The following is a 12,188-nucleotide window of genomic DNA, read 5'->3' on the forward strand; positions in this document are numbered from 1 at the left end:
AATGTCTGTTGCATATGCCATGCCTGTTTCTGCATGTGTGTTGCTTGCACTGACCCATGTGTTGTGGAGGGTGATGATGGAAGTGACGTTTGACAGTGCCACTCATGTGCAATTGCTTTGTGTCTAGGAGACTATTGTTCAGTACCCTGATGCTTGTGTTCAATCTCTCCTCGTCTACAGCGGCGACTGAGGAAGAGGGCGGAGACGGCGTTGTGGAGCAGAGCAGCGGGGATGCCTTCACCAGGCGGGGACGCATGGCCCAGTCACCCTCCCAAGATATGTCATCTTCCGGGAGCGAGGGGACTGGTGCCGCGTCCAAGGCCGGGCCTGCCGAGGGGATGCCCAAGAGGCGGAGGTTGGAAGTGGGTTCCTCGGCAGCAGTAGGGGCAGGTGAGCCCACACAGGGGCTGTCCACAGCGGAACATGGTGCGTAGGCATCCAGGTAGGTCATGGGTGAAGAGGAGGCCGCATCAGACCCACACATGGGGCCTGGTGGGGGTGGTTCCACTGATGCAAGTGGTGCAGTCCAGGGGTAGGGGCAGGAGGTAGCACAGGTCACTGCGGAGGGGCCTATGTTCCTGTCGGGTCTGCTGGCAGGTTGCAGTGACTGGTGGGGTGACATGAATGGGGCCTGCTGGCAGGTTGCCATGACTGGTGGGGCGACATGAGTCACGGCCTGCTGGCAGGTGTCCGTCACTGGTGGGGGGACATGAGTCGGGGCCTGCTGGCAGGTGTCCGTCACTGGTGGGGGGACATGAGTCTGGGCCTGCTGGCAGGTTGCTGTCACTGGTGGGGGGACATGAGTCGGGGCCTGCTGGCAGATTTCCATCACTGGTGGGGGGACATGAGTCGGGGCCTGCTGGCAGGTTGCTGTCACTGGTGGGGGGACATGAGTCAGGGCCTGCTGCAGGTTGCCATCACTGGTGGGGGGACATGAGTCGGGGCCTGCTGGCAGGTTGCCGTGACTGGTGGGGGGACATGAGTCGGGGCCCGCTGGCAGGTTGCCGTGACTGGTGGGGGGACATGAGTTGGGGCCTGTTGGCAGGTTGCCATGACTGGTGGGGGGACATGAGTCGGGGCCTTCTGGCAGGTTGCAGTCACTGGTGGGGGGACATGAGTCGGGGCCTGCTGGCAGGTTGCCGTCACTGGTGGGGGTGGTGGGACATGAGTCGGGGCCTGCTGGCACGTTGCCATCACTGGTGGGGGGACATGAGTCGGGGCCTGCTGGCAGTTTGCCGTCGTTGGGGGGCTCCGTTGTGGTGTGGCTGCCTGATGGCATGCTCACTGGTATTGGGGGGCTCTGTTGTGGTGTGGGCTGCCTGATGGCATGTTCACTGGTATTGGGGGGCTCTGTTGTGGTGTGGGATGCCTGCTGGCATGCTCACTGGTGATGGGGGCTCTGTTGTGGTGTGGGCTGCCTGATAGCATGCTCACTGGCGATGGGGGGGCCCCGTTGTGGTGTGGGATGCCTGCTGGCATGCTCACTGGTGATGGGGGGGCTCCGTTGTAGTGTGGGCTGCCTGATGGCATGCTCACTGGTGATGGGGGGCTCCATTGTGGTGTGGGCTGCTTGTGAGGTGTGTTTGCGGGTGTACCGAGCACGCGCAGACTTTTTGGCGAGCGGGTTATGTGTATTCCGGGGTACGCGAAGGCGTGAGCGGGGTACACGTATTTCGAGGGATGCGCAAGTTATTTTTACATGCAATTTGGCTGGCGTGAGTGGATTACGTGTATTCCGAGGTATGTGAGGCGCTTTTCACGCGATTTGGCCAGCGCGAGCGGGGTACATTTATTCCGGGGTATGCTAGTGCGCTTTTCACGCAATTTGGCCGGCGCGAGCGGGTTACGTGTATTCTGGGGTATGCGAGGGCGCTTTTCACGCGATTTGGCCGGCGCAAGTGGGATACGTGTATTCCAGGGTACGCAAGGGTGCTTTTCACGCGATTTGGCTGGCGCGAGCGGGGTACGTGTATTCTGGGGTATGCAAGTGCGCTTTTCTCGTGATTTGGCTGGTGCGAGCGAGCGGGATACGTGTATTACAGGGTACGCGAGGGCGCTTTTCACGCGATTTGGCCGGCGCGAGCGGGGTATGCGTATTACGAGGGGTGTGCTAGTATTTTTACATGCAATTTGGCTGGCGTTAGCGGGGTACGTGTAATCTGGGGTACGCAAGTGGACTTTTCACGCGATTTGGCCGGCGCAAGCGGGGTACGTGTATCCCGGGGTACGCAAGTGCGCTTTTCACGCGATTTGGCTGGTGCAAGTGGGGTATGTGTATTCTGAGGCGTGCGCAAGGTATTTTTACACACTATTTGTCTGGTGCGAGAGCGGGGTATGTGTATTCCGGGGTACGCAAGTGCGTTTTTCACGTGATTTGGCCGGCGCGAGTGGGGTACGTGTATTCTGGGGTATGCGAGTGCGCTTTTCACGTGATTTGGCTGACGCGAGCGAGCGGGATACGTGTATTCCAGGGTACGCGAGGGCGCTTTTCACGCAATTTGCCTGGCACAAGCGGGGTATGTGTATTCCGAGGGGTGCGCAAGGTATTTTTACACACAATTTGGCTGGCGTTAGCGGGGTATGTGTAATCCGGGGTACGCAAGTGCACTTTTCACGTGATTTGGCCGGCGCAAGCGGGGTACCTGTATTCCGGGGTACGCGAGTGCGCTTTTCACACGATTTGGCCGGCGCGAGTGGGGTATGCGTATTCCAAGGGGTGCGCAAAGTATTTTTACACACGATTTGGCTGGTGTGAGTGGGGTACGTGTATTCCGGGGTACGCGAGTGCGCTTTTCACACAATTTGGCCAGCGGGAATGGGGTACGTGTATTCCGGGGTATGCGAGTGCGCTTTTCATGCGATTTGGCCGGCGCAAGCGGGGTACGTGTATCCCGGGGTACGCAAGTGCGCTTTTCACGCGATTTGGCCGGCGCAAGTGGGGTATGCATATTCCGAGGGGTGCGCAAGGTATTTTTACACACGATTTGGCTGGTGCGAGTGGGGTACGTGTATTCCGGGGTACGCGAAGGCGCTTTTCATGCGATTTGGCTGGCGCGAGCGGGGTACACGTATTTCGAGGGATGCGCAAGTTATTTTTACATGCAATTTGGCTGGCGCGAGTTGATTACGTGTATTCCGAGGTATGCAAGGCGCTTTTCACGCGATTTGGCCAGCGCGAGCGGGGTACATTTATTCCGGGGTACGCTAGTGCGCTTTTCACGCAATTTGGCCGGTGCGAGCGGGTTACGTGTATTCTGGGGTATGCGAGGGCGCTTTTCACGCGATTTGGCCGGCGCGAGTGGGATACGTGTATTCCAGGGTACGCGAGGGCGCTTTTCACGCGATTTGACTGGCGCGAGCGGGGTACGTGTATTCTGGGGTATGCGAGTGCGCTTTTCTCGTGATTTGGCTGGTGCGAGCGAGCGGGATACGTGTATTACAGGGTACGCGAGGGCGCTTTTCACGCGATTTGGCCGGCGCGAGCGGGGTATGCATATTCCGAGGGGTGCGCAAGGTATTTTTACACGCAATTTGGCTGGCGTTAGCGGGGTACATGTAATCCGGGGTACGCAAGTGCGCTTTTCACACGATTTGGCTGGTGCAAGGGGGGTATGTGTATTCTGAGGCGTGCGCAAGGTATTTTTACACACTATTTGTCTGGTGCGAGCGGGGAATGTGTATGCCGGGGTACGCAAGTGCGCTTTTCACGTGATTTGGCCGGCGCGAGTGGGGTACGTGTATTCTGGGGTATGCGAGTGCGCTTTTCACGTGATTTGGCTGACGCGAGCGAGCGGGATACGTGTATTCCAGGGTACGCGAGGGCGCTTTTCACGCAATTTGCCTGGCGCAAGCGGGGTATGTGTATTCCGAGGGGTGCGCAAGGTATTTTTACACACGATTTGGCTGGCGTTAGCGGGGTATGTGTAATCCGGGGTACGCGAGTGCACTTTTCACGTGATTTGGCCGGTGCAAGCGGGGTACCTGTATTCCGGGGTACGCGAGTGCGCTTTTCACGCGATTTGGCCGGCGCGAGTGGGGTATGCGTATTCCGAGGGGTGCGCAAAGTATTTTTACACACGATTTGGCTGGTGTGAGTGGGGTACGTGTATTCCGGGGTACGCGAGTGCGCTTTTCACACAATTTGGCCAGCAGGAATGGGGTACGTGTATCCCGGGGTACGCAAGTGCGCTTTTCACGCGATTTGGCCGGCGCAAGTGGGGTATGCATATTCCGAGGGGTGCGCAAGGTATTTTTAAACACGATTTGGCTGGTGCGAGTGGGGTACGTGTATTCCGGGGTACGCGAGTGCGCTTTTCACACAATTTGGCCAGCGGGAATGGGGTACGTGTATTCTGGGGTATGCGAGTGCGCTTTTCATGCGATTTGGCCGGCGCAAGCGGGGAACGCGTATTCCGGGGTATGCGAGTGCGCTTTTCACGCGATTTGGCTGGCACGAGCAGGGTATGGTTATTCTGGGGTACGCGAGTGCGCCTTTCAAGCGATTTGGTCGGCGTGAGCGGGGTACGCATATTCCGAGGGTGCGTGAGGTATTTTTACACGCGATTTGGCTGGTGCGAGTGGGGTACGTGTATTCCGGGGTACGCGAGTGCGCTTTTCACACAATTTGGCCAGCGGGAATGGGGTACGTGTATTCCGGGGTACGCGAGTGCGCTTTTCACACAATTTGGCCAGCGGGAATGGGGTACATGTATTCCGGGGTATGCGAGGGCGCTTTTCACGCGATTTGGCCGGCGCGAGCGAGGAACGCGTATTTCGGGGTATGCGAGTGCACTTTTCAAGCAATTTGGCTGGCACGAGCAGGGTACGGTTATTCTGGGGTACGCGAGTGCGCCTTTCAAGCGATTTGGTCAGCGCGAGCGGGATACGCATATTCCGAGGGTGCATGAGGTATTTTTACACGCAATTTGGCTGGCGTGAGCGGAGTATGTGTATTCCGGGGTACGCGAGTGCGCTTTTCATGCGATTCGACCGGCGCGACCAGGGTACGTGTATTCCGTGGTACACAAAAATGCTTTTCACGCGATTTGGTCGGCGCAAGCAGGGTACGCGTAGTTTTTCACGCGATTACGGTGTAGGGGGGCTGTGAGCGGGTCCTGGGTTAGCGCGGCCCTTTGTGCCGTATTGGGGCTTTCTACAGCTTTTTCTAGCGCAAGGGGTATTCTGGGGGCATTACTTGCGCTGCTGGATGTTCGCTGCGCCACGGCTATGAATGGCTTGGGTAATCCATGAATACGCGGTGTGTGGAACTGGGATTTAGCGCACGCGGCTGGCGCATGCTGGCGCACGCTCCGTCTCTGCACCAGCCGCGTGTGCTACTTCTGCGCTGGATTCTATGAATTACCACGAAAGTCCTTAGTTTGACATAGACACTGGTCTTGTCTTTGGACCCCCCACTCTACCTCCCGAAATGTTTTGTAAAAAGCTATATTTGTATCGTGTATAACAGGCTTCTTAAACATTTTATAGAGATTAGCATGGTCTCAGGTTTTAACGTTCCTGTTTTGCTAATACTCAATGACAATAATTGGAAAGCAAGTCCTGGATTTCATAAGATTAAATGCTCGTGGGAAAAGGTTGTGTTGGAACGGTGAAGTGGTAAAACAATTGATGACACTTTTTTTTGCTATTCTACAGTTGAATTTGGATAAAAAAAGAATACACAAAATACTTCATGAAAGCTCTTTTGTGACAACGGAGTTTGTAACCTGTACACACTGAAACTTTTTCCTCTGGATACTTTTAACTAAATTCAGGAGAAGGCTGAATGCTTGCCGTGGAAGGTCAGTGTTAAGTGATTCTGGATTCCATGTGTGGTGATAACCTTTTCGGCTTTTCTGCATTCTTTCACCACACAACCAACTGCGTCTTTCACACCAGACAGTAATACACACTGCCCTCCTTTGCGCCATCTGAGAGGGATTGGCTGTCCAAAGAATTAACAATTACTAAGAAAAATATATTTCCTGCTCCCCAAGACTCTGTCTTGCTTTGGAGCAACAGAACATAGAGCTGAAAAATAATTCCATCTGTAAATTTTACAAGACACCTCTGGCTTTAAACTAAGTGTTTACCTGAAATGCACCCTTCTTTGAGCACTTTATGTATTAGATGGGAGGAAAGAATTTGATACCAAGAAATGATCCTGCCTGCCTCAAAACCTGCTCGCTCATAAGTCAATGTCAAAGTAAGTGAACCCTGTAGCAGCAAAGGTAATTACAGCTGAGATTTCGGCAACAAAAAGGTTGCAGTGGTAAAACATTCACATATTTTCATTCGCTTTTACTGGAAATACATATATAAAAACATGTACTTTCATCTTGCATGCAGACCAATATTGTCAACAACGATTTCATTTCAGAAGCATATGTGTAAAATAGCAATGGCTAGTGGCAACTATGCCATGTTGTGGCAACAGGAGTTACTCAGCGGTGCCCCAGTAAAAAGAAAGTATTTTACCAAGCTTAAGAACATGCTCACAGCTTGGTTCCCAGTCAGTAGATTTTCCCAACAGGTTCCACTCCCTTCGAGACAATGGGCACTATTTTAAATGAAAATAATGTAGTGCTCATTTTCCAGTGTTCGATCCGTTCACACATGCAGAAAATGCTTTCTGCTTGTGGACCCACTGGATGTCCATACATTATGTTACAGCTAGTAAAGCAAGAAATACAAATTAGACAAAGGGGATTGCATGCATGGAAGGGCTTTTGTATGAGGTCACCTGTGGACAATGTATGGGGTTACCCAAAAATGATCCACATGTACCAAAGCAATCTCAACACAAGTACTTTGCGGGTCAAATCCATAGTAAATAAATTATGCGATTAAATGTTGTTAGAAAATATTATTTCAAAAAGATCCATATTTTTCTTAAAGTCTGTTCTAAAATTCGGCTCTTGCACATTATACCTACATCATGCATGGAATCCAAAAGTTTTGTCAGCTGGTAAAAGCGCTGCCAACTCTGCCCAGAATTGCTTGGACTTTTTGTCACCAGCTTCCGCAGTTCCTTAATGTAGTTTGACCTCATTTCCTCAAATGCTGCTTGACATCTTAGGCCATCTTTGGGAACTGTTGGAGCAAAGAAATAAAAAACCAATCACTGTGGGTCATATTTTACTGCATTCTTTAACACATAGGAGTTGGAGCATATATTTAAACCCCTAAAACTGTCGGCTCAGTGATAGCGCACATGTAAAAGCCTACGAACAAACATAGAATTGCCCCCTGCACTGCAACAAATGAGTTGCCATTTAGTAAGGGCTTACTATTTGAAATGAAATATACCTTTCCAAAGATTTAGAAGAATACAACTTCACTTAGAATAATGGGCAAAACGACACGTGAGGCTCCATTACATAAATAATGATAATAGGACACGCCATGGGCAACTGCCTGGTAACTCACACCACCCTTTATATAAACCCAGTGATCTGGGCAGAGTTTCCTGCCAGTAGACAAAAGGCAGAAACCTTCACCTGGTATAAATGGCAGAATCCAAGTGGTTGGGCCGCATAATCCTGGGATTGTTGAGAAGGCTAATCCTGTCTGACTCGAGCACCTCTGCTTGTCGAACAGGAGGCATTGGGTGATAGTGTTACCTGATGCATGCAACCTGGCACAAACAGGAAGGTGTGGGGGGGTTAGATACTGGGGCCCTCCCAACTTCCTTATTCTGCCTCTGGGGGCAGGAATGGCTCTGGTGATTATCCTGCTAGGCCTCCTTCCCTAGGTTGAGAGCGGCCCTATCCCCCTGACAGACTGAAGCCCCTGAACCCTGTCACGGCTGCCATACTGCACAGTTGTTCGAGATTTCTTTCTTTATTTAGTTCTGTTTATTGGCATATATGCATCACCATTAATACATCAGGCAAGGATATCATATGTCCACCAATTTAAGAATAACCAACAACAACAGGGTAAGCAACATTTGGATAGCATATCTTGTTACAGGAAGAGCTACATTCAGATACCTTCACAGTTATTGTTCAGACAACATTAGGAGGGGGCAGGGAGCCGCTCAGTATCCCATTACAGGGTCTGTGTGTGGAGACTGTAAGGAACTCATGGTGGCAACAGTAAAGACAGACACAATTGAACACAGTTCAAGAGTGTTTATAGAACAATGAATGCAGGTTGGAAAAACACCTAACCTAAATCTAAAATGGCAGCAAGCGTCGACCATCAAATGAATAAGGAAGTCCTAGTGGCGTTGTGTCAAATAAAAGGGCAAATACTAAGAAAAACCTATTGCCAAGTCCTTCCAACTAATTACAGAAAGAGTGTGGGATAGGGTTTCAATAAAGAAAGAAGTGTTCACAAATAATAAGTCAGGATGTAATTGCAAGGGGTCTCCCTTCCCCACGTTTTGAGCACAGGATAAAGTGGATCTCCTGAGCAGAGTGTGGGATAGGGTTTCAATAAAGAAAGAAGTGTTCACAAATAATAAGTCAGGATGTAATTGCAAGGGGTCTCCCTTCCCCACGTTTTGAGCACAGGATAAAGTGGATCTCCTGAGCATATCACACGCTCAAGCTTTCTCAGGATGAGCGGACAGTTTCGTATCAGCTGTCAGGATCTTGGATGGCCAAGTCTCTTTTCACAAAAGTCTCTTGCCTTCCAGGCCAGTTATATCCAACAAACAAACACAAAGTTCTGCTTCACGTATACCTTGGGTGATGGCTTCACCCCTGGGTGTCCCTCTTCCGGGTGTAGACCCTTCACAAAATCGTATGCAAAAAATCGGTTAAACAGTTCCGTTTTCGATGCACTTTGGGTGACAACTTTCCAACATGAATCTCCCTCTTTCGTGCTCAGACCCTTTTAGAGGTTCACCTTCCTCTTCCGGGCTCAGTGAGGCTTTTCTTACTTTCACAAATCTTAATGTCTTTTTAAACAGTTCTTCAGGCTTTGCCCCTTTTTGTCAGCTTCCCTCGGCTGGGTTCACTCTTGCCAAATTTACAACACACTGTTCATAGGAACTTCAGCAAACGGGACACATTTTCCTTAGCTTCTCAATAATCTGTCGGTCAAAGACTTTCTACGGTACAAAGGATTTTACAAGACCCCTGTATGACCACTTTGACCTCTTCTCGCCTCTGTCCCCGGGCTTCCGGTTACGGTAGTTTCTACCATTGGGTAATAGCCCAGAGTTCCCTGCCTGAGCACCCGCGTGGTGTCAGACTTCTCTGTTGCCTGTTTTCTCCCTCTCTCATGAATTGTATCTTTAACCTCTCAAAAGCTCAAATTAGCCGTTGGCTATTTATCGTTCAACACAGTTCAGTTTCTTATCGGCTCTTCCCTTGACTCACCAGCTGTGATGAACTGCTTGACTTTCTTCTTTGAGTCAAGGTTGGTACCATAGAGACCTGTGTCTCTCCCCGGCTTGGTTATCAGCGGAGGAAGATCTCATCTACTGTAAGACATCTTCTGCAACACATGCTGGCTATTGTTATAAGGTCGCTTCTCCCCTTTTACCCTCTTGGTCTGCGCCGTCTTTCTCCTCCTCTTGAACTGCTGTGCTGAGTTAGCTCTTACCTTGTGCGGTCTGCCTTGCTCGTCCTGTGCTCTCGTGCTCCACCTTTTATCGCTGTCAGGAAGGGAAAGGGCAGTCAGGTGTGTGTGATTCTGGTCAATTGCCTGACTTTGCCCGATTCTTTTATTGGGACATGTCAGGCAAACGGTTCTGGTGTTAGTCCGTTGTCTTTCGTGTTGTGCAAAAGTGTTTGTGTGGGAAAGGGTGGGGGCAGTGTTTTGGAATATCCTACGTGGTAGGATGGGAAAAAGGTGCTGAAAGAAGGGGGACACTGCGTCTCATACGTTGGTGTCCCTCTCCCACTCCCCAAGGACCCCTCATCCAGGTGATCCTCCCTCACTGGTCCACTTGCAGGAACTGGATCCAATAGTAATGGTTGTGTCCTGGCCACCTGGATGACAGATCCCTGGGGACTAGGTAGGGAGACACCTTCAGGTTTCTCACAGGACCCTCCCAGTCATAGTCCTCCACTCCATGCCACGTACAATTATAGATGTCATATTGAAATTGTGGGAGCATATCATCAGAGTGACAGAAAACTGCCTGTAGTAAAGCGTTTCAGGCCTCCATGTCAGCAGTGGGCCCTTTGAGGCCCTTCTTCATGGCTCTGTACCATTCTGCAGTTTCTACAGTACACCATTGTTTTCATATCCCCCCACCACAATGCAAATGTTGGACCCATACTCCATTTCCACAACATTGCTATTCTCCTTTTAGCTAGAATACAGGCTAGGTCCACCAGCTTCACTACATATGTAACCTTCCTTGGATGGGAGTACACGTCCAACAGGCACTCTGCAGGGGAACATGATATCTGCACACTCCAACCCTGTCTAACACCTAGTTAACCTGCCGCCAGAAGGATTGAATGATCGGGCACTGCCAAAAGATATGGAGTCATATACGTCCTATGAAGAACATTTAATTGTACCAGTCTGTGTCATGCAGTTCTAGAAATACACGTTTCACAAAAATCAGCACCCCTTCCCACTGTTTATCCTCCAATATGTGACCAAAATCTGTTTCCCATGGTAGTGTAACCCATGTCCCTCTAGCACTCATACCGGACAGCAGACTCCCATATATTCTCAACAGGGGCCTCCGCCCATCATCCAGTTTATACAGCACAGACAACACTTCATCTTGTTCAGGCTCCTCAGGCCAACCTTGCCATTTCCTTCTAGCAATCTGTGTGAGCCTCACAAAGCGTAGGAATTGCCCCACTTGTAACCCACATTCCTCCACCATTTGTGAGAATCCCCTGACCAATCCCTCTTTGAAGACATCCGCCAGGTGGCAACTTCCAAATCCTCCCATTGCCTCATACTTGTGAGATCATTCCTGTTGCTGCTCATACATGCTGACAGAGGCGCATATGCAGGGAATATACATCATGCAAACTAAGGATCCACACCGTCCTGTTCCAAATCTGCTTCCCCATCAACAATAGATAGGATGTATCTCTGAGGCATACCTCCAGAATCCATAGGGCCTCTTTTAACACTACCGACTGCATATCCCCCTGGATCAATACCAGAGTCCAGTGTCGGTTCACCGTCAACCCCATGCCAGATATTGCAGTTGGGCTACTAGGTAATACAACCCAAACCATGGAAGTTGAACCCCCCACCCATCCTCATATCTCAAGCATAACATCCCTAAGGCAATCTTGTGCCTCCCCTTGCTGTAGAGAAAAATCCCCTAATCAGAGAGTCCAAAGTTTTGAAGAAAGTACCTGGAATATAAAACAGGACATTGGTGAAGTAATTTAGCAAACGGGGCAAGACTACCATATTGACCAATGCCACACGTCCCATTGTCGAGAGTGGCAGCCTTGCTATTCCCTCTAGCGACTTAAGCAGAGGGTGAGCCCCGGTAAGTCTCGCTTTTGGAGCGTGGGCATCCAAGTCAAGGGGAAAAGGCAGGACTTCTCTCTTCTAAAGGAGATACCTGAGAGTTTAGCAAAATTATCCAACACCTCACTTATTAGCGGCATGTTATGTTCAGGTTCTTGCCGATAAAGAAGCATATCGTCCGCATAAAGCGACACTAGGTGGTGTCCCATCAACCAATATTCCAGTTTCATTGAACTCACTAGGCAGATATACAGCCAGCGGTTCCAGCGCAATTATGAACAGCATTGACGACAGTGAGCAACCGCGACCGGTACCTCTGTGTAGTGCCCATGGTGATGGTACATATCTGCTCGTTCTAACCCTGGCTACCGGCTCTGAGTACACTAGTCTTAGCCATCTAAGAAAACCCTCCCCAATCTCAAATTTACTACATACTGCATACATCCAGTCACAAAAAAACAGAATCAAAACCCTTGATTGCATCTAGGGAGGCTAACGCATACAAAGCATAATGTAACCGGATCATATCAATGACATATTGAAGTCTGTGCAGGTTTATAGAAGTGTTTCTACCGGGCACAAATCCGGTCTGATGTTGGTGGATCAGGGAGCCAATTACTAAGCCGTCCACTCAGCAGTGTCGTCGGGATTTTTACATACTGGTTTATCATAGATATCGGTCTATATGATACACAAAGGGATTGCTGCTTGCCTGGCTTAATTACTGGAACAATCACTGATTCATGCATACTGACCGGAAGGCGGCCTATTTCGTA

The 12,188-nt window shown here is 50.4% G+C and overlaps 1 protein-coding gene across 2 annotated transcripts in view; it reads right to left on the reverse strand.

Annotated features, from left to right (window-relative positions):
- The window catches only part of NR3C2 (nuclear receptor subfamily 3 group C member 2), a 2,234,141-nt gene that overhangs the window by 112,509 nt on the left and 2,109,444 nt on the right, over positions 1–12,188 (reverse strand). For both annotated transcript variants that reach the window (XM_069631253.1, XM_069631252.1), the window contains exon 8: positions 6,935–7,092. In XM_069631253.1, coding sequence (XP_069487354.1) covers positions 6,935–7,092 — 158 coding nt within the window. The remainder of the gene's footprint in view (positions 1–6,934; positions 7,093–12,188) is intronic.

This window comes from Ambystoma mexicanum, chromosome 6q, assembly GCF_040938575.1.
Source record: "Ambystoma mexicanum isolate Mex_15411 chromosome 6q, UKY_AmexF1_1, whole genome shotgun sequence".
Taxonomy (NCBI): domain Eukaryota; kingdom Metazoa; phylum Chordata; class Amphibia; order Caudata; family Ambystomatidae; genus Ambystoma; species Ambystoma mexicanum.